General features: G+C 46.1%; 1 protein-coding gene across 2 annotated transcripts; it reads right to left on the bottom strand.

Annotated features, from left to right (window-relative positions):
• Positions 1-2,816: 2,816 nt before the first annotated feature.
• On the bottom strand, positions 2,817-17,622 carry HAPLN2 (hyaluronan and proteoglycan link protein 2). Of its 2 annotated transcripts, none has more exons than XM_075329913.1 (6): positions 17,553-17,622; positions 10,171-10,283; positions 8,839-9,192; positions 7,718-7,834; positions 7,463-7,645; positions 2,817-3,331 (listed from the first exon to the last, which is right to left on the bottom strand). In XM_075329913.1, exons 2-6 carry the CDS (start codon positions 10,259-10,261, stop codon positions 3,048-3,050), a joined length of 1,029 nt encoding a protein of 342 aa, XP_075186028.1. In that variant the 5' UTR covers positions 10,262-10,283; positions 17,553-17,622; the 3' UTR covers positions 2,817-3,047. The 2 variants fall into 2 exon arrangements, with proteins under 2 accessions (XP_075186028.1, XP_075186026.1); XM_075329911.1 differs by lacking the exon at positions 17,553-17,622 and adding an exon at positions 11,802-12,857 and having other exon boundaries at positions 2,819-3,331.
• Positions 17,623-22,953: the final 5,331 nt, after the last annotated feature.

The following is a 22,953-nucleotide window of genomic DNA, read 5'->3' as shown; positions in this document are numbered from 1 at the left end:
CCTGAGCAGTCAGACTGCTCGGATCCTGGGGTTTTCCTGTGGCTCGAGGGTCCCGCTCCCTATATTGATATAGTGGAGCTGTGCTCTCGATGGCTGACACTTGGGATTTCAGTGGGCTGCATAAGCTGGAAGGCCCTATCCCCCTCGTTGTGTTGATGCCTTCGATCTCTGAGCTCTTGGGGAAAGTTCATAAAGAGACTATCCTCCACAGGTGAATTATCAGGTTGCTTGAAGCTACTCCCTGATCTAGGGTCTTGTACCCTGCCGTGCTCGGTACCGGTCCAGTTACTGGACTTCTAGTGCCGACCGTTCTCCAAAACTAAGTCTAGGCACCCTCTCACAATACCCTGCGACCGGGTCTCCGACTCCTCTTGTCCCAGACCACCATCTGCGACCTAACCAAGGTCACACAGGGAGCGCTAACTCCCTCAGCTCCTCACTCCTTGAGGGCTACTCTAAAACTTCGGGGAGCTGCTACTCCCAGCTCCTCACTCTTTGGGAGTTACTGCATAACTCCCTCTGACTTCCTCCCTTCCACCAGTCTGCTGACCCCTAGGCGGGTGGCCCTATTCCAGCTAGACCACCCACTGGTGTGCCTGACAGGGTGTGGTGTGAGGTGTGGTTAGGATTTGAGTGCTGATGGAAGCAATACCAGTGTGTAGGAACCCAAAACCATGGAGAGTGAGTTCTGCACCATGCAAAACAGGGGTGCAGTTCCCTGTGACACCCTGATAGAGTCAGGGGAATCACACTTACGTTCCCTGATGCCGTAGGCGGCCCCGTGACATGATCATGGGGTGACAATGGTTTGCCATGACAGCATGGGGTCAGATGATAACTCACTTCCTCCTCCTGATTTGAACAGCAGACATGTGTGGTTATCAGGTCCACCCACGCCGGTTAATTAGATTGCACTGTCAAAATGCGTCAGCGCAATTTAAATGGCCGTGGCTTGGATTGCGCCGTTCCCCACTGCCATAGACCCTGTGATGCAATCACGGGGAGCCGGGGATCACGGAGAGTGGCGACTCTTAAAGGAACAGTGCATTTTTGCTGATCAGAGGTGTGCAGCTGTGATCAACAGAAATGCACAAGCGATCAGATTGATGATCCATAAAGGCCTGTTGGGGCAATAGTAAAAAAAAAAAAAAAAATTAAAAAAAAAAGTTTTAAAAAATATGAAACAAATAAAAAAACCTGAAAGTTCAAATCACCCCCCCCCCTTTCGCCCCAGTGAAAATAAAACAGTTAAAAAAATAAATAATATACACATATTTGGTATCGCCGCGTTCAGAAAAACCCGATCTATTAAAATATAAAATCAATTAATCTGATCGATATATCGCATGGCGAGAAAAAAATTCCAAACACCAAAATTACATTTTTTGGTCACCGCAAATTTTTTTAAAATGCAATAACAAGCGATCGAAACGGAGCATCTGCACAAAAATGGGATAATTAAAAACATCAGCTCAAGGCGAAAAATGAGAACGCTATGGGTCTCAGAAAATGGCAAAAAAAAATATTCTTTTTTAGACAAACTTCTGAATTTATTTTAACCCCTTAGATAAAAGTAAAAGTATATATTTTTGGTACCTACAAACTCATAGCGACCATATAGTGAACACAGTGAATAAAATATCCCCAAAACAATTGTGCAATTGCACTTTTTTTGCAATTTCACCGCACTTGGAATTTCCTGGTTTTCCAGTACACTATATGGTAAAACCAATGGTTTCATAAAAAAATACAACTTGTCCTGCAAAAATAAGCCCTCATATCTCAAGATGGACGAAAAAATAAAAACGTTACGGCTCTCCGAAGAAGGAGAGCAAAAAAAAGAAAAATGAAAAATCGAAATTGGCCCCGGGCTGAAGGGGTTAAATTTCAAATCACTCCCCGTTTGCCCTACTGAAAATAAAACAACAACAAAAAATACACATATTTGGTATATCCGCATTCAGAAATGCCCGATCGATCAAAATATAAAATCAAGTCATCTAATCGGTAAAGGGCGTAGCAATAAAAAAAAAATCAAAATGCCAGAATCTCAACAACAGGAGTTCAAAACATTGCATCTACCCAAATATGGAATAATTAAAAACGTCAACTCAAGACGCAAAAAATAAGCCATCAGTAAGCCTCAGATACCAAAAAATGAGTACGCTACTGGACTTAGAAAATGGCTTCAAAAGTGCAATTCTTTTTTTTTTTACAAACTTCTGAATTACAAACTTCTTAGCACTTCTTTTGCAATTTCACCACACTTGGAACTTTTTCCTGTTTTCCAGTACAATATGGGGCAGAATGAATGGTGTCATTCAAAAGTACAACTTGTCATGCAAAAAAACAAGCCCTTATATGTAAATATTGACCGAAAAATAAAAGTTATGGCTCTTGGAAAAAGGAGATGAAAAAAAGAAAACAAAAAAACAAACAAACGGAAAATCGCCCGGGGGTGAAGGGGTTAAAAATTAATGCAGCCCAACAAAAAGACCATCTTTTCTGCAAGTTAAAGGGGTGGTTCAATACTCAGCATTAGTGGCAACATTGATATAAATCTCATAGGGGAGGCTTTTCTCAAATACCTTGTGTAGTAAATTCTGACTCTGAGCGGCGTGATTGTGGTCCGCTCATCCCCATCAAGTGAACCCCAGGCTCTGTGACCTCTGACATCCGGTGATGTCAGGTCAACTTCCAGTTGACCTGACATCACCGAGGCGGGCCCCAGCCTTCCTGGGTGACTGGACTGTGAGCGTGTACACTCCAAAACTCAGCCAGAAATATTGTAAATGCAGCTCTGGATGTTAATCTGGAGTATACAGAAAGTTAAATTATTTTATGTAGCAGTATATGGATGGTGTCCAAAAGTGGAACGGCCATTTAAGGTGAACTTGATTTATTAATATGTTCATACATCTTAATTATTAACAGTTACATTGTGATGTCCTTTAACCATGTCCATCTTTTGGCCTCATGAATACATCTTTGTCTCCTAACATCCAGAATCCACTTCGTCCAAACCTTTGAACCCGTCATGATCAGGCCTAAGTAGCGGCATAACAGTACACCCCATACAATCTCTCCTCCTGATTGGGAAACCCAAAACTCCTCACTCCGGGGTCAGGGAGTCCTCCACACCGTTCTCGAGGGTCCGTGATAGGGTAACGAACACTGCCATCAGACAGCCATCCTCCGTCACAGTAATCCAAGCCAAAAAACTTCCAGGCTGCATAAAGATGTCCAACTTTGGCGATCTCAGCCTTACGAGCATGGCAAGCTGTGGAAGCTTCTCGGAAGGTCATCGGGCCCTGGACAAAGTAGACGTAACCTACAAAATATATCGGCAGCTGGAGAATATTGTGATATTATGATGAAAAGAACCCCTAGTAAATGCTCTGCTCTGTTCTCCATAGTAAAATCTAAACACAGGAGAACACGTTTCAGGCATCAGTGCAGCTCAAAATGCGTAAGAAACTTGCCCTATTTCTAGATATATATTTGATTGTTGTGGCAAATAAGTTGACTCAGCTTTACTGTGGATCACATTAGGCCTGGACTTAGGGCTGCCATGTTCCTGCCCTTAACCAAGAAATTACTGGTGGCTCCTAGAGCCAAGATGGAGTTGGTGTTCTGCTCTACAATAATATATAATACGTAATAGAAAAAGTGTGATAATCATTCAGTATTCATTTCACAAAGTAAGATTCAATTTATTCTGATGCTTTTGCAGTGCTTTGTGATTGGATGTTTATTGTGGGTAATGTGAATGATGAATTTTAAAAACTTACAATGGGTTTTACTTTAAATCCACTTACTCTGTTCAACCACAGGATGGAGTTGGCAAGATGGGCAACACTTTTTCATGCATTAAGGCTAGACTAAGGGGTAGAGCAGCGGAGACTAAAGGGGGCTTTACACGCTATGATATCGTTAATGTTTTATCGTCGGGGTCACGTTGTTAATGACGCACATCCGGCGTCATTAACGATATCGCAGCGTGTGATACTTACCAGCGACCTTAAGCGACCTCAAAAATGGTGAAAATCGTTCACCATGGAGAGGTCGTCCCAAAACCAGATATCACTGAAAGCACCTGCCCCCGTCGTTTGTGCATCACGGGCAAATCGCTGCCTGTGGCGCACAAAATTGTTAGGAGCCGTCACACGGACTTACCTGCCTAGCGACGTCGCTGTTGCCGGCGAACTGGCTCCTTTCTAAGGGGGCGGTTCTGCAGCTTCACAGCGGCGTCACTAAGCGGCCGCATAATAGAAGTGGAGGGGCGGAGATGAGCGGCCGTAACACGCAACGATATCGCTAATGATGCCGGATGTGCGTCACGGAATCCGTGACCCCGGCGATATATCGTTAGATACGTCGTTGCGTGTAACGGAGCCTTAAGGGCCAGAGTAACTAAGACTAAGGGATAAACTAAGGGCTCAAGCAGCTAAGACCAAGGGATAGATGAAGGGTTAGACTAAGGGCTAGAGTAGCTGAGACTAAGGACTAGACTAAACGCCCCGTTACACGCAACAACGTATCTAACGATATATCGCCGGGGTCACGGATTCCATGACGCACATCTGGCATTGTTAGCAACGTTGTTGCGTGTGACACCAACGAACGGCCGTTAATGATGGAAAATACTCACCAAATCATCCATCGTTGACACGTGGTTCGTTTTCAAAAAATCGTTGATTGTTGAGGACGCAGGTTGTTCATCGTTCCCGAGGCAGCGCACATCGCTACGTGTGACACCTCGGGAACGACGAACTGCAGCTTACCTGCAACCGCCGGCAAAGAGGAAGGAAGGAGGTGGGCGGGATGTTACGGCCACTCATCTCCGCCCCTCCGCTTCTATTAGACGCCGCACGAACCTCCCCCTTAGAAAGGAGGCGGTTCACCGGCAACAGCGACGTCGCTAGGCAGGCAAGTCCGTGTGATGGCTCCTAACGATTTTGTGTGCCACAGGCAGCGATTTTCCCATGACATACAAACGACGCGGGTGCTTTCACCAGTGATATCGCTAGCGATATCGCTGCGTGTAAAGCCCCCTTAAGAGCTAGAGCATCTAAGAGAAAAGAAGGCTAAAGCAGCTAAGACGAATCGCTAGACTAAGGGCCAGAGTAACTAAAACCAAGGGATAGACTGAAGGCTAGAGCAGCTAAGACTTATTAGTAGACTAAAGGGGGCTTTACATGCAGTGACGTCGCTAGCGATGTTGCTCGTGAAAGCACCTACCCCCGTCGCTTGTGCGTCTCGGGCAAAACGCTGCCCGTGGCGCACAATATCACTCGGCCCCGTCCCTTGGACTTAACCTTCCCTACGACGTCGCTGTGGCCGGCAAACCGCCTCTTTTCTAAGGGGGCGGTTCGTGCGGCGTCACAGCGACGTCACACGACAGGCGTTCAATAGAAGCGGAGGGGCGGAGAGCAGCCGCATGAAAGACACACAGGTACGGTGCTGTTCGTCGTTCCTGGAGTGTCACATGTAGCGATGTGTGCTGCCTCAGGAACGACGAACAACCTGCGTCCTGAGCCAGCAACGATATTTGGGATTGGAACGACGTGTCAACAATCAACGATTTGGTGAGTAATTTTGATAGTTAGTGGTCGCTCGTACGTTTCACACGCACCGACATCGCTAACGAGGCCGGATGTGCGTCACGAATTCTGTGACCCCAACGACATCTCGTTAGCGATGTCGTTGCGTGTAAAGCGGCATTAAGGGTCAGAGTAACTAAGACAAAAGGGGGCTTTACACGCAGCGACATCGCTAGCGATGTCGCTCGTGAAAGCACCCACCCCCGTCGTTTGTGCATCACTGGCAAATCGCCCGTGGCGCACAATATCGTTAGTCACCGTCACACGCACTTACCTGCCTAGCCACATCGCTCTGGCCGGCGAACCGCCTCCTTTCTAAGGGGGCGGTTCGTGCGGCGTCACACGGCAGCCGTCCAATAGAAGCAGAGGGGTGGAGAGCAGCCGAAAGAAAGTGACGCCCACCTCATTGCCGGAGGACGAAGGTACGGTGTTGTTCGTCGTTCCTGGGGTGTCACACGTAGCGATGTGTGCTGCCTCAGGAACTACGAACAAGCTGCATCCAGCACTATCAACGATATTTGGGATTAGAACGACGTGTCAACGATCAACGATAAGGTGAGTATTTTTGATCATTAGCTGTCGTTCGTACATTTCCCACGCAACGACGTCGCTAACGAGGCTCGATGTGCATCACAAATTCCGTGACCCTAATGACATCTCGTTAGCGATGTCGTTGCGTGTAAAGCGGCTTAGGATTAGACTAAGTACTTAAGCAGGTAAGATCAAGGGATAGACTAAGGGCTGCTTTACACACTGTGACATCGCTAGTATTTGCTGGCGATGTCGAGCGCGATAGCACCCGCCCCCGTCGTACGGCCCGTATGTGGTGATCGTTGCCGTAGCGAACATTATCGCTACCGCAGCGTCACACGCACATACCTGTTCAGCAACGTCGCTAAGCGGCCGGCCAATAGAAGTGGAGGGGTGGAGATGAGCGGGACGTAACATCCCGCCCACCTCCTTCCTTTCTCATTGCCGGCGGACGCAGGTAAGCTGAGGTTCCTCGTTCCTGCAGTGTCACACATAGCGATGTGTGCTGCCACAGGAACGACAAACAACATCGTACCTGCAGCTGCAACGATAATTGGGAATGGACCCCCATGTCACCGATTAGCGATTTTGAACGTTTTTGCAACGATTCAAAATCGCTCATAGGTGTCACACGCAACGACATCGCTAACGCCGCCGGATGTGCGTCACAAATTCCGTGACCCCGTAGCATGTAAAGCGGCCCTAAGCATTAGAGAAGTTGAAACTAAAGGCTGCTTTACACACAACGATATCGCTAGCGATCTCGTTAGCGATGTGACACGCCCAGATCGTTGTTACGATTTGCGAGATCGCTCATAGGTCGTTTTGTAGCGGTCACACGTACAGATCTCTCAAATGGCGCTACATCGATCAGCGATATATATTGTTTGACCAAGGCGGTTGTGTGGATGTTGTTCGTCGTTGGCAGGGTGTCAAACGTAGCAATATGTCTGCTGAGTTCCAAACGATGAACAATATTTTGAAACTGAACGACGTGTCAACGATCAACGATTTTCACCCTATTTGCAATCGTTCGGAGTCGCACATAGGTGTCACACGCAACGACGTCGCTAACGATGACGGAAGTGTGTCACAAAAATTGTGACCCCGACGACATATCGTTAAATAAATCGTAGCGTTTAAAGTGGCCTTAAGGGCTAGAGCAGCTGAGGCTAAGCAGTACACTAGCGGCTAGAGCAGCTAAGATGAAGGCTAAAATAAGGGCTAGAGTGACTGAACATTAACATGAGAGCTGGTCATTACAGAAAGTGTTCGTTCCTTTGTACATCCTGGCGCACCAAATCACACACTAATAATTCCCGTTTTACCTTTAAGTGCTGATGTGAAGCAGAAAGCATCATATTTGTCTTTAAGCTTGTCTTTGGGGCCATAGCTGCGTATACCCGGAGGTAGGTTACCCCCACATGGCTCCCGTGTGACAATGACTGGGTAATGAACACTGCCTTCCAGGAGCCACCCTGCGTTGCACCAGTCGAGGCCATCGGTCCAGGCTAATAAAAAAAAAATAAATATAAGCTACCTCCTAAAGGTTAATCACGCATAACAAAATGACAACCTACTACCTTGGTATAGCTGGGAGTAAGTGGCCAGTCTTCCATCTTGTTCTTCACAAACTTGAAGAGCCTCAACATAATTAAAGTGATAGCGCCCCTCTTTGGATTGATATGGAAAGACGACCCCTAAAATTAGTAATAAAAAACATTTTTCTCAAGCCATTAGATTGTCCCTACAACAGAATGTCTATAAATACCTCAATATGTGGTTTATTTTCTTCAATTGTTAGTGCCATGGGATTAAAAGTGAACTTCACCAAAATATGTAATTTCCCAGTTGTGCATTCCATTACTGGATTACTAGTTTAATCATTTTGAACAACCTCTCATGCCTCCAATTTTTTTTTCCAGAAAACTTACTAGATCAAAAGTGTCCAGTTTTTACCCTTACTTTATTCCCATGGCTCCCCTCAGTATTATTTTTTATTTCTTTAACACTCCTCATACAGTTCCAGAGATATGGATGTTTTTATTTGGTATTAATTTATCTGGTCTTTAAAAGGGGGTGTGGCTCACAGGTTAATAATAAAAAGCATTCTAAAGACACGCCCCCTGAGGATCATGTCAGTAAAGACCATTAAAATTGTCTCCAGAATCTTAAGGTGGATTACAAAAAAAAAATATAAAATAAAACAACAAAATACTTAGGAGCACAGCAAAAATAAAACAAGAACACAAATTATACACTTCTGACCTAGTGACAGGTCATCTTTAGGGATGACAACTACTCTTGCTCAGAGAAAAGAATGAGAGATGCCACAGATCAATACACTTGGGATATGTAGTAGAATATGGCCAAGATCAAGAGTTGAAAATTGTTGTTTTGGCTAGAGATCACCTTTAGAAATATTCTAACCAGATCTGTGTCCAACTTTTGAGACTACCACTGATCTCCAGAATGGGGTTATTCCCCCATTCTGGAGATCAGTGGTAGTCTCAAAAGTTGGACACACAGCTAGAAGGAGTTTTATTGGAGTCAGTGGTTTTGCATGGACTCACGCTATACTCAAACTCTTGTTGATGATCCGTGGGGATTTCAGCTTTCAGACACTCATCAGTTTAGCATTTATCACTCAACTAGGGCATATCTATACATTAAATGTTGTCACCCAACCACCAACTTAGCTTACCTTCTAGCTGTAGAGATAACGTCAAGCTTTGGTCCTCCAGGCCATTGACAAGTTCACACTTGTATCTTCCATCATCTTCTAAAGTCACATTGGTGATTATGAGAGAAGCGTCCAGTCTATGACTTCTCCTCAGTCTGACCCGACCCCTCAGCTTGTCATAATTCTTATGGTGCTGACCATTGGAGATGACAATCAGGTTCTCCAGGGGGTCTTCAGGATTGATCTTGCTCCATTTGACCTTATAGCTCCTGGGTCGTCGTCTCATGATACAAGGAAGGGTGACATTTGCTCCTCGGGTGCTGTGGATCACACTGTGGATAGGATTCAGCAGATAATGGTTCCCTGTAGCGTAGTCTAAGAAAAAAAAAACATGAAGATTGCTTTATCATCCAACCAACCTTTCTATTTGGAGAAATTGTTCTCTTTAGCCCATTAGAGCAATGGTAGAAGAGGTTACCTAAGTTCTAGTTTTTTATCACTCTGGAGGACCCAATTATTTAGGGGGCTTTCAATTATTGGAAAAACATATCTGCTTTTTGTTTTGAAACAGCACCACCTTTGATTATTTACTGTATCTGGTATCATGAGTCAATTTCATTGAAATTAATGGAGCTGAACTTGCCATAAATATGTACCTTTTGCCTGGTGTAAGTGCTGCTATTCTCCTGAATCCGGTGTTATTATTCTTTTTTTCTGCTCCACTCCATACTTGTGATATGAAAAAAACTTCCTTGTATGTAAGTTTAGTATTTTTAGCCAAATGGGCATGGTCCTCCAGAAGACTACACCCACTTGGCTAAATAGACTACATTTATATACAGGGAATAAAGGGCCATATGTCAGTAATAGAGAGGAGCAGAAACAAAAGAAAAATATTGCCAGATTCAGGAGAACAGTGGCATTTCCACCAGGTGAAAAATTGCATATTTTTTAGCAAGTGCTAGGTCCACTTGCATTTTTAGGGGTCTCGGCTTAGGGAAAGGAGATGGGTACAAAGATGTCCTAAGTTATTAGTATTATTAGCCCTGTCAGTACTCCCATTACTCTAAAATTCCCCTTATGAAACTTTCACAGCAGCAACACTAACATTTTCAGAGGGCTTTAAATTGTTCTTCAGTTCATTTTGGGAATTGAACATCCCAGATGACAGAAATTCATTGGGATTATTCCTAACTAATGTCCTAATGACATGCCAGAAGGTAGAGGTCCCCTTTCAAAAATCCTGCTCTAGTAGATAAAATAATCAAGATGTAAGCCTTCTTTAATTGCAGAAAAAAAAAGTATACTATACATCCCATTTTGGATAGTGCACCCAAAAAATCATCCTCAGACCTTGGTTCCGGTTGGCGTTGCGATAGACGCTGTGGTCCTGGAAGGAGGCCAAGCCAAAGAGTAGGAACAGAAGAATGTAGGATCCTTCCATCCTTGAAGAAAAACCTCGATGTCTGTGAGAGACAAGTAATGACTCAGTCCAGAAGCTGGAGGATGATGAGATGTGATGTTACGCTGATTTGCCACAATTACATTTTAACTGTTTAAGATATAAAGTTTATCGTCACCTCACTTTCCCAAGATACTGAACTGACATACTGCTAAGCAATGCAGAGTGGTGGGGTATGTACCTGCAGCAAATCGATGGTCACCAACTATCCCAAACATAACTGATATCTAAGCTTATTTTGTCTGATACTGTCATCTGAGCCATATACGTACTCCTAATTTGTGTGATACAGTCTACTGAGCTGCTGTAATCAGTCCAGTGACATACCATGAATAGCAGAAGGACAGGCCACTATAGGGCCCTGTGTAATTCGGCTTGGCTTCTCCTTGTGAGGTATGTGTGGAGATATTATACTGTGTGTGGGGGGGTCATGGTGACATTAAACTGTGTGTGGAAGGCTGTAAGAGTATCATACAGTGTGTGGAGGGCTGTAGGGACATCATTCTGCATGCGGGGGGTTGTGGAGGCATCAAATTGTGTGTGGGAGGTTGTAGGGACATATTGTATGTGGGGGATGCGGGGACATTATGGAAGGCTGTAAGGGCATCATACAGTAAGTGGTGGAGCAGTGAAGGCATAATACTGTGTATGGTGGACTGTGGGTGCATCATATTATGATAGTGGGCTATAAGTATATCATGCTGTATGTTGAAGAGTGGTGGGGCATCATACTGTATGTGGGGGAGCTCAGGGGGCATCATACTGTGTGTTTGGGAGCTGTGATGGCATCAAACTGAGCAAGGGGGCATCATACTGTTTGTGGGGGAGCTGTGGGACATCATACTGAGTGTGAAGGAGCTCTGGGGGCATCATACTGTGTGTGAGGAATCTGTGAGGGCATCATACTGCATGTGGTGGAGCTGTGAGGGCATCATACTGCATGTGGTGGAGCTGTGAGACATCATACTGAGTGTGGGTGAGCTGTGGAGGCATCACCCTGTGTGTGGGGGAGCTGTGGGGGCATCATACTGTGTGTGAGGGAGCTTTGGGGGCATCATATTGTGTAGGTAGACTGTGGGGGCATAGTACTATGTTGGGGGCTGTGTGTGAGGACATCATACAGGGGGAATTGTGGGAGAAGCATACTTTGCTAGAGGCATTGTCGGTCACCATACTGTGTGTATGGTAGAGTGATGTGGAGAATTTACTGTGGGGGTATCATACTGTGTGGTCACCATCTGTCCATCATACTCTACCGGGCCGCAAAAGGAGTATTACAGTGTTTGTGAATCGCACAGGGCTTTAAAAGTTGGGAGCTATACCCTTCTATGGCTGCATCTATGCAATATATGACCCTAAAACCCCTCCAAATTATTTTTTTTCGGGGGGGGGAGGCCAAAAGGGAGAAATAAGTAAGACTTCTCATATGTGCCCCATCATTTCTGTGTACACCTCTGGTGTAATCCTATCATGTATGATAATGTCTGGTGAGTCAATGTACTGACCACACTTATCTTCTTACCGTGAATTACCGTTTCTACGACATTCTCCAACCTCTTCCTCTCTAGATACAGTGGACGTGGTGAGGCTCCGTGTGAGTCCTGGATCAGGTGCTGCCTTAGTTGCTGGTCCCTGTATGTGACTCCTAATCCTGGTGTCGTTTCAGACCCTGCTCTAGTCCCTGAGAGTGAATGTCTGTGGGAGTCCTGGTCCTGGTGTCTGGTCCTGTCCCAGGACTTGGTGTGTAATTCCTTGTGGGAGTCCTGGTGCAGTGTCTCTCCAGTCCTAGGTCCCTATTGGTGAGTTTCTGTGTGAGTCTTGATCCCAATGTCTCTCCGGTCCTGGACCCCCCTGTGTGAGTCTTTGTGAGTCCTGGTCAGGTGAGGCTCCAGAACACTGGTCTCTAAATGTGAGTCACCTTGTGAGTCCTGTTGTCGCTCTAGTCCCTACTTCTGGGGCATCCGTCTATGTGTGAGTCCTGGTCCCAGCATTGCTCCAGTCCCTGTTCCTGGATGTCAGTCTCTGTAGGAGTCCTGGTCCAGTGTCGTTCCGAACCTTGATTCCTGTGTGAGTCTCTGTGTGAGTTCTAGACCCAGTGTCACTCCAGTCCCTGGTTCCTGGATCTCAGTCTCAGAATGAGTTCTGGTCTGGTGTCGTTCTGATCCCTGGTCACTGTGTGAGTCCTGGTCCCAGCATCGCTCCAGTCCCTTGTTCCTGGATGTCAGTCTCTGTAGGAGTCTTGGTCCACTGTAATTCCGAACCTTGGTTCCTGTGTGAGTCTCTGCATGAGTCCTGGATCCAGTGTCACTGCTCCAGTCCCTGGTTCCTGGATGTCAGTCTCAATGTGAGTACTGGTCTGGGGTCACTCTGATCACTAGTCCCTGTGTGAGTCCTGGTCTGGTGTCTTTCCAATCCCTAGTGCCTGTGTGAGTCTCCCTGCGAGTCCTGGTCCGGTGTCATTCCGATCCCTAGTCCCTGGGTCAGTCTCTGTGTGAGTTGTTTTCCCGTTGCCACTCTCGTCCCTCATATGTCCCACGTGTCTTCTCCCGCCGCCCTTCTGTTGTGTGGTCAGTAAACATTTTGTGCCTGTCGGTCACTTCCCCTGTGAGGAGATGACAATGGCTGAGGGGACAATGAGCCTTTGTTAAGGGCCCAGGACATCAATGCTCAGACTGTCTGGTGCGGCTCATACACAGGCTCAGACCCGGGGAGAAATGTCAGCATGTGGCTGGAGGATCTAGACACCTCTGTCCAGCCCCGTGTCCCACTCACAGACTAGAAAGAAGCCCAGTGTTCCCAATAACCTTTTTAAGCCTCGTTCACCAGCAGCTATAACATAACATCCGGCACCTGCAAACTGTCCCCCGGCACCAGTAACCCAATTATTTCAAGAGGGTGATAACCAATGAAGACTGCTCCCATTCACTAACAGCAAGCAGGTATCTTAAAAACCGGACACCTTTTAAGAATGAATACAGCCTATTGATTACTTGGTAGAGATTAATGTGTCGCCCCTGCAGCGGTCGAACCACTCGGATCCGGGTGGGTGATTGCTCGTGGCTCGAGGATCTCCGGACCCGGGGGCTAGGGGCCACTCTCCAAATGAAGAAGACGGTATTTACAGGGGAGGTATATACAGTTCGAGACGCCACCTGTGGTGTGCGATAACAGGGAATACCGCCACTGCCGTTGGGAGCACCCGGGGTGATGGAAGGGGGCAGCTCGGTGACGTGGCCCTCCACGGGTAGGGGGTGACCCCGGGACTCAGGATTGTGGTGCAGGGGAGGCGCAGGCTCGCTGATTGCAGAGATCAAATGGTACTCACTCAGCAAATAAGCAGACGCTGACAACAGGGTGAACCAAGTCTCTGACTGCCGCTATCTCCTGGGGGGAGCTCGTCCGGGTCCCGTCCCCTGCAGTACTGCTTAGTGGTTTGTGGCCTCTCTTCTGGCACCAACAATTTAGTTTTCTCTTGTGGCCCGTCAGCCTGGAGCTTTCCGGGCCCCACTCCCCACTGTGGCTAAGTAAGGAGCCTGCTCTCAGGAGCTCACTCTTGGGATTTTAGTGGGCCGCTTATGTGGAAAGCCCTATCCCCCCTCATTGTGCTAATGCTCCCGATTTTTGAGCTGGTGGGAACAGTCCATAGAGGTCCTGTCCGCCGCAGGTTACTTGCTGGGTTGTATACACCTTCTCCCCAACCTAGGGTCCATGTACCCCATCGTGCCTTCGGACCCAGACCGGTGATTAGGCCAAGGCTGCTGACCGTCCACCAAGACCGGTCCTGGCACCTAGCCTCAATCCCCTGCGACCGGGGGTCCGACTCCTTTATGTCCAAACCACTGCCTGTGACCTAGGATTCTCCTCCTCTGGGAGCTCCAACTCCCAGCTTCCTCTCACTTCGCTCCCCTGGAGCCAACCCTCCAGCTCTTCTCTCTTTGGGAGCCACTTCTGTTCTGCCTCTCAGCTCTGCTCTGTTCTCCACTCCCTCCCTCCCTCGCTGACTTCCCCCCTCCCACCACTCTGTCTAACCCTTAGGTGGCCTGTAGTGATGGGCAGTACGGCAAATTTTGGTGATCCGGTTCCCATGGCTCCGCTCACTAAAAAGAGCCGGATCTTTCAGATCGTTCTTGGCTTCTTATGAAATATGTGTTCACCCAAGGTGAACACATATTTAAGATTATAGTAACGCCGCCAAACCCCCGCCCACCCGCGGCTAAACCCTGCCCACTTACAAGTGACCAATTAAGATTGCTGAGTAGGCGGAGTTTAGCCATGAGTGGGCGAGGCTTCATTGTCAAAAAGAGCCATTTAGAGATTTTAGTGGCTCTCACTGGTGATCCGGCTCCTGTCAGTCACAGCAGGGAGATGGATCTTTGTGTCGGATCGTTTGCGACCGACACATCACTAGTGGACTGCCCTATTCCAGCTTAATATTGTTGATAAAACTTAATTTTTATTAAATATACATTACAAAATTTTTAAACTCAAACAAAAAACACCAAAAAACAAAAAAATTCCACAGAGTGAAAAGTTACCGGAGTACCGTTTCTTTTATATCAAAGTATCATACCACTCTGATCCCTGGAGGCTACAACACATAAGGAGGCTATTGTGCCAATATGAAAAAAGAAAAAACTCCTGATGAACTCCGTCCACCATTAAAATGGAGTGAAACGCGTCGAGATCTTGAGAACTATTTTTGGATGTATCCAGGCACCCTATAACAAGAAATGACAGATAAGTGTTAAATCTATTGCTAAACCCTATTGCTCTTATCTATTAAAAGGTCCTTGTGACTGATGCCCTGTGACTGTGAGTAGGGAATTTAGGGCATATTAGGGGAAGCCGCCGAGGAATGGGGGCATCGAAAAAATAAGGATGTACTCTATTGCTAGGCAGGAGAAAGAGGATTGAGGGACATTTTAGTGAATTTTTCACAATTTCTTAATACATTCTGGAGATATAAATACTCCTGGGTATGCTGTATATTCCTGTTTTTCCTCATATGTACATTTAATTTTGGATACATTAGGTGATTTTGGTTGCCGCTGTAAAGGTTATTTTGAGAGGCCTTTGAAATATAATTGAAGAGGGAAAGATAGGAAAAGGAAAAGGGAGAGCCGCCAAGGAATGGGGGCATCGATCAACTAAGGATGTGCTCCATTGGTAGGCAGGAATATACTCTGATAGGGTAAGAATAAGGAAAGGTTAACCAACTCCTCCCCTTGTGCCCTTCTTCTGTATTGACGGCTTGAGACATCTGACGAAGAAGGTTGTACACTCCCTATCTCTCGAGTGCCTCAATTTGATATAAAAAAAAGATACTCCGGCAACTTTTCACTCTGTGGAATTTGTTTTTTGGTGTTTCTTGTTTGAGTTTAAATTTTTTTTAATGTATATTTAATAAAAATTAAGTTTTATCAACAATAATAGGTATATTCTGTCACAACGCTAAGTTCTGTATAATTATCTAAAAATTTCCTTCTGAAATATTCCTATTCCAGCTTAAGCAGCCCACTGGTGTGCCTGACAGGGTGTGGTGCAGGGTGTCACTAGGATTTGTGAATGCTGGTGGAGGCAGTAGTGCAGGTTGGGTTCCCAGAACCATGGGGGCTTGAGTCCTGCACGGGGAGAGAAAGATTGTGTAGAACCCTGTGACGACCTGACTAGTCCAGGGCGTCACATTAACACATACTATATGGGTATTGTTGGACCAAAGTATCAGCTGTGGCACGTTTTAGGACTTCATAGGACTAAAATATTCCCATTCACTAAAAGCAAGCAGAGATCTAAGGCTGCTTTCACACTACATTTTTTTAACATGCGTCCTGAATGTTTTTTGCGGCAAAAGCGGATCCAGTGCAAATGCGTTTTCATTTCAATGCATTTGCAATGGACTTGCATCAACATGCATTCACATGCGTTTGCGTGCAGTTTTGTCAGAATCCAGCGACTTGCAGTTTTTTAACATTGTTTAAAAACGCTACTTGTAGCATTTTTGAGCTGCGTCCAAATACTGTAAGTCACTGGATCCTGACAAAACTGCACGAAAACGCAGGTGAACGGTGGCATGCTGATAGACAGGATCCTGTTTGGTGTACTGAGCATGCCCAGAAACCACAGAGAGTGAGTTTGTTTCTTTCTTTCTCACTCTCTCACTCTCTCTATCTCTCTTTCTTTCTCTCTCTTTCTCTCTCTCTCTTACTCACTCTCTCTCGCTCTCTCTTTCTCCCTCTTTTTCTCTCTCTCTCACTCTCTTTTTCACTCTTTCACTCTCTTTCTCCATCTCTTTATTTCTCTCTCTCTTTCTCTCTCACTCTTTCTCTCGCTTTTTCTTATTCTCTCTTTCTCTTTCTTTCACGTTTTCTTTTTCTCTCTTTCTCTCTTTCACTCTCTTTCTCTCTCTCACTCTCTCTCTCTCTTTATCTCTCTCTTTCACTCTCTTTCTCACTCTCTCTTTCTCTCTCACTCTCTCTCGCTCTCTCACACACTCTCTCTCTCTCCCTTTTCTCTGTCTTTCTCTTTCTTTCTCTCTTTCACTCTCTTCCTCTCTTTCACTCTCTCTCACTTTCTCTCTCTCTCTTTCTTTCTCTCTCTCTTTATCTCTTTCTTTCTGTCTCTCTTCCTCTCTCTATCTCTCCTCTTTTTTTCCCCAGCGGCATCTGAATTTCCAGTCTGTCATGTTCAGTTCCCCTCACTCCCGATCACATGACTCTAATGCCCGCCCATAAACTTCAAGTCAAGTGGCAGGATCCTGCAAAATAACACATGCGTTTTTCTTTAGAAAAACAGCATCCGCTTTTGCAGCAAAAAAACGTTCAGGACGCATGTTAAAAAAACGTAGTGTGAAAGCAGCCTTAAAAATAACATTAGTAGACGAAAATGTTGTAATGCAAATATTGAACACAAGATGGCGATGTTGATTCCTCAAACAGTTGTCACTTCGTGTAATTAGAGCGATATCCCATTTGCCCTGTGGCAGTGGGTATCACCACATGTTACAGCTGATCAATGGGGTTTATACAGCAGGATAAGTTCTGATGCATTTATCATCAGGGACCTATCTGAAAAAGAGATTTGGACAACCCCTTTAAGTACTAACAGGCCATTACAGAATATTCCCTTTAGGCGTGCAACACCCAAACTGGTGACATAAGCTACATTAATACATCTTTACATGCAGGATTACACAAGATTCGTTAGTTTATGACAGCATTATCCTTCAGCACCGCACTTATTACAACGGTCTACAACAGCATCCTCCTCCACTTACCAACATATCTGCAGCAGCATTGCCCTCCTCTCCCTCCTTCCTCATTACCGTTGTCTACAGCAGCATTACTTACCTCACTCGTTCCTTACTTACTAATATTGTCTACAGCAGCGTCCCCCACCTCTCCCTCCACTGTCTCTTACTGCCACTGTCTGCAGCAACACTGTCCTCCTCCCCCTTACCTACTACCACTTGTCTGCAGCTGCACTATCCTGCTCTTCTTCATCTACTACCACTGTCTGCAGCAGCATCTCCCTCCTCTTTCTCTTACTACCACATGTCTGCAGCAGCACTGTCCTCCTCTTCCTTATCTACTACCACTGTTTGCACTGCAGCAGCATCCCCCTCCCTCTTCTCTCACTTAGGACCACTGTCTGCAGCAGCACCAGCCTCCTCTCCCTTACCTCCTACTATTGTATTAAGCAGCATTGCCCTCCTTTCCCATTACCTGCTGCAGCATCCCCCTGATCTCTCTCCTACCTTCCTTCCTATTAACTGCAGCAGCATCACCCTTCTCTCCCTCACTTACTACCATTGTCTGCGGCATTGTCTTCCTCTTCATCCTCCCTTGCTTATTACAATTGCCTGGAATTGCATCCCCCTTCTTTCTGTCCTCTCTCATACAGTTTGTTGATCCATGTATCTATTGCTATCCTGTGTGATACTGTTTGCTGAGCTGTGTATCTAATCCTATCGTGTGATAATGTTTGCTGAGCTGTGTATCTAATCCTATCCTGTGTGATACTGTCTGCTGAGCTGTGCATCTAATCCTATCCTGTGTGATACTGTCTGCTGAGCCGTGTATCTAATCCTATCCTGTGGGATACTGTCTGCTGAGCTGTGTATCTAATCCTATCCTGTGTGATACTGTCTGCTGAGCTGTGTATCTAATCCTATCCTGTGTGATACTGTCTGCTGAGCTGTGTATCGATTCCTATCCTGTGTGATACTGTCTGCTGAACTGTGTATCGATTCCTATCCTGTGTGATACTGTCTGCTGAGCTGTATATCTAATCCTATCCTGTGGGATACTGTCTGCTGAGCCGTGTATCTAATCCTATCCTGTGGGATACTGACTGCGGAGTTGTGTATCTAATCCTATCCTGTGTGATACTGTCTGCTGAGCTGTGTATCTAATCCTATCCTGTGTGATACTGTCTGCTGAGCTGTGTATCTAATCCTGTCCTGTGTGATACCGTCTGCTGAGCTGTGTATCTAATCCTATCCTGTGTGATACTGTCTGCTGAGCTGTGTATCGATTCTTATCCTGTGTGATTCTCTCTGCTGAGCTGTGTATCTAATCCTCTCCTGTGTGATTCTCTCTGCTGAGCCGTGTATCTAATCCTCTCCTGTGTGATTCTCTCTGCTGAGCTGTGTATCTAAGCCTATAATGAATGATACAGAAAACTACTGCGCGTATATCTCCCTCGGTGCATGGATGTGTGTCGCCCTGGGCAAGCCAGGGGACACAGGTCACACACCACCACACCCTACATCCCAGTTAGGAACACCAAAGCTAACCAAAAATCCTTGTTGCCTTCCTCCAGAGACTGATGATACACACCAGGGGGTGGGCCAGGCGGTTGGCTCCGCCCACCGAGGAGTTCACAGATCTGGAGGCGGGAAGTACCAGGCAGTCTAGAGTTGGAGTTGAGTCAGGGAGGAGGAAGTGGAAGGAGTGGAGGAGTAGCCCAGGCAGGGCTTGAGCAAACAACTAAGTAGAAGCGAAGTAAAGGAGTAAAGGAGGAAAGCAAGAGTGGTGACAGAACAGAAAGAGTGTGCAAAAGCCTGAAGTAGTCCAGCTGTGTGCAGGACAGGTCAGCAAGGTCAGCAACGGCGGTGACTGTCTGGAGGGGGACCGTTTGGAAGTTCCTGGAAGGACCCCGTAGGCTGTGTGCCCGGCGGTCTGGAGCAGTGTTCCGAAGGACAGTCAGCACCAGGGCAGGGGCCTATTGGACCCCGGCAAGGCTTGGAGTCGCCAGAATTTGCCGAATCCGTCAGTGAAGGGGACGTAGATCCCCCAACAACCAAGTCCCGATTGAAGGCAACAGCCCAGCCAGTGTAAAAGAGACACCGTCATGGCACCAGTTTCTTAGGGCCAGCGCCTGCGGGCAAAGAGTAGAGCTCCCCCGGTCCAGCTTGAAGCCGGGGAGCGGGTTACCGGTGGGGACCCATCGCAACCAACAAGTACACAGAGGTGCAAGGAAGAGGGACATCACCGTCACCTACTGGGAGAGCAATTGCAGCCGTCCGTGGGACCGTCTTACCAGCCGTTTGGTTTAACGTACAAACTGTGTCAACGTCTCAGGCTGAGTGAGTACCACAGTGCCGCAAGGCACAGCGCTGCCCCCGCGTCCCTGCGCCCACCAGGCCCTGCACCTCCCAAGCCGTCACCGGGCCCCGGGATCACCAACCCCTACCCACGGAGGGGCAACACAACACCTGGCTGCTCCGCATCACCATCCCCGGGATCCCCGTATTGAGCAGCGGTGGTGAAATCACCACAACCGTGGGTGGCGTCACGGACAATAAACAATTCCCACACCCAACAAACCCCTTTCACTCACGGGCGAGGAGTGCCGCTCGAGAAACCTCCGGGATCCGGCCCACCGCTCGAGCCACCACTGAGCAGCAGCCGCCGGACCCGAGCAGAAGGGGTGAGCGTAGTGTGCTGACACCCTCCTCCCCGCCCGCGACAGATGCAGTGAATAGATGCGCCGCTGTCCTCACTGCGCGGCTTTATCCATCTGTACATCGTTAGCAAACATTCTTCTTCATGGTGATCGGTGCCGGATCTGAGGAATGTTCCGTACATGTGAAGCCATCCGGGTGACTGAGAGTTCAGCAGCGGTTACATGTGAGCACATGCTCCACATAGTCCATATCTCACAGTGTACCCCATTGTTTACCACTCATCCCCAAATGTGACATATTATCACTGAGATGAATCTCGCTGCAGCTTTATCTCTGCCCCAGCAGGTCCTATCAATTACACCTCACCAGCATCCACAGCGCCACTATTATCATCTCATAATAATCCACCTGGAAATGTGCATCCTACCGTACACTATGTCTGTAAACAACCAGAGTGTAGGGGACATCCATCATCTGTACAAGACAGCATCAAAAAGTAGGCGGCAGTATTATCATAGTTATATAAATATGCATAGGGGCAGTATTATAGGAGCTATATTCTTGTACATAGGGGGCGGTATTATAGTAGTTATATTCTTGTACATAAGGGGCAGTATTATAGTAGTTATATTCTTGTACATAAGGGGCAGTATTATAGTAGTTATATTCTTGTACATAAGGGGCAGTATTATAGTAGTTATATTCTTGTACATAGGGAGCAGTATTATAGTAGTTATATTCTTGTACATAGGGGCAGTATTATAGTAGTTATATTCTTGCACATAGGGGCAGTATTATAGTAGTTATATTCTTGCACATAGGGGCAGTATTATAGTAGCTACAGTTAGGTCCAGAAATATTTGGACAGTGACACAGTTTTCGCGAGTTGGGTTCTGCATGCCACCACATTGGATTTGAAATGAAACCTCTACAACAGAATTCAAGTGCAGATTGTAACGTTTAATTTGAAGGTTTGAACAAAAATATCTGATAGAAATTGTAGGAATTGTACACATTTCTTTACAAACACTCCACATTTTAGGAGGTCAAAAGTAATTGGACAAATAAACCAAACTCAAACAAAATATTTTTATTTTTAATATTTTGTTGCGAATCCTTTGGAGGCAATCACTGCCTTAAGTCTGGAACCCATGGACATCACCAAACGCTGGGTTTCCTCCTTCTTAATGCTTTACCAGGCCTTTACAGCCGCAGCCTTCAGGTCTTGCTTGTTTGTGGGTCTTTTCGTCTTAAGTCTGGATTTGAGCAAGTGAAATGCATGCTCAATTGGGTTAAGATCTGGTGATTGACTTGGCCATTGCAGAATGTTCCACTTTTTTGCACTCATGAACTCCTGGGCAGCTTTGGCTGTATGCTTGGGGTCATTGTCCATCTGTACTACGAAGCGCCGTCCGATCAACTATGCGGCATTTGGCTGAATCTGGGCTGAAAGTATATCCCGGTACACTTCAGAATTCATCCGGCTACTCTTGTCTGCTGTTATGTCATCAATAAACACAAGTGACCCAGTGCCATTGAAAGCCATGCATGCCCATGCCATCACGTTGCCTCCACCATGTTTTACAGAGGATGTGGTGTGCCTTGGATCATGTGCCGTTCCCTTTCTTCTCCAAACTTTTTTCTTCCCATCATTCTGGTACAGGTTGATCTTTGTCTCATCTGTCCATAGAATACTTTTCCAGAACTGAGCTGGCTTCATGAGGTGTTTTTCAGCAAATTTAACTCTGGCCTGTCTATTTTTGGAATTGATGAATGGTTTGCATCTAGATGTGAACCCTTTGTATTTACTTTCATGGAGTCTTCTCTTTACTGTTGACTTAGAGACAGATGCACCTACTTCACTGAGAGTGTTCTGGACTTCAGTTGATGTTGTGAACGGGTTCTTCTTCACCAAAGAAAGTATGCGGCGATCATCCACCACTGTTGTCATCCATGGACGCCCAGGCCTTTTTGAGTTCCCAAGCTCACCAGTCAATTCCTTTTTTCTCAGAATGTACCCGACTGTTGATTTTGCTACTCCAAGCATGTCTGCTATCTCTCTGATGGATTTTTTCTTGTTTTTCAGCCTCAGGATGTTCTGCTTCACCTCAATTGAGAGTTCTTTAGACCGCATGTTGTCTGGTCACAGCAACAGCTTCCAAATGCAAAACCACACACCTGTAATCAACCCCAGACCTTTTAACTACTTCATTGATTACAGGTTAACGAGGGAGACGCCTTCAGAGTTAATTGCAGCCCTTAGAGTCCCTTGTCCAATTACTTTTGGTCCCTTGAAAAAGAGGAGGCTATGCATTACAGAGCTATGATTCCTAAACCCTTTCTCCGATTTGGATGTGAAAACTCTCATATTGCAGCTGGGAGTGTGCACTTTCAGCCCATATTATATATAGAATTGTATTTCTGAACATGTTTTTGTAAACAGCTAAAATAACAAAACTTGTGTCACTGTCCAAATATTTCTGGCCCTGACTGTATATTCTTATACATAGAAGCAGTATTATAGTAGTTATAATCTTGTACATAGGGGCAGTATTATAGTAGTTACAGTGGGTACAGAAAGTATTCAGACCCCTTTGAATTTTTCATTCTTTGTTTCATTGCAGCCATTTGGTAAATTCTCAGTAATGTCCAATCGGCACCCCATCCCCCATCTTGACAGAAAAAAAACAAATGTAAAAATGTTTGCAAATTTATTAAACAAGAAAAACTGAAATATCACATGGTCATAAGTATTCCGACCCTCTGC

Source organism: Anomaloglossus baeobatrachus, chromosome 12 (genome assembly GCF_048569485.1).
Source record: "Anomaloglossus baeobatrachus isolate aAnoBae1 chromosome 12, aAnoBae1.hap1, whole genome shotgun sequence".
Classification (NCBI taxonomy): Eukaryota; Metazoa; Chordata; class Amphibia; order Anura; family Aromobatidae; genus Anomaloglossus; species Anomaloglossus baeobatrachus.
Note: the sequence above shows the minus strand (reverse complement) of the source record. Positions and strands in the feature narration are given on the sequence as shown.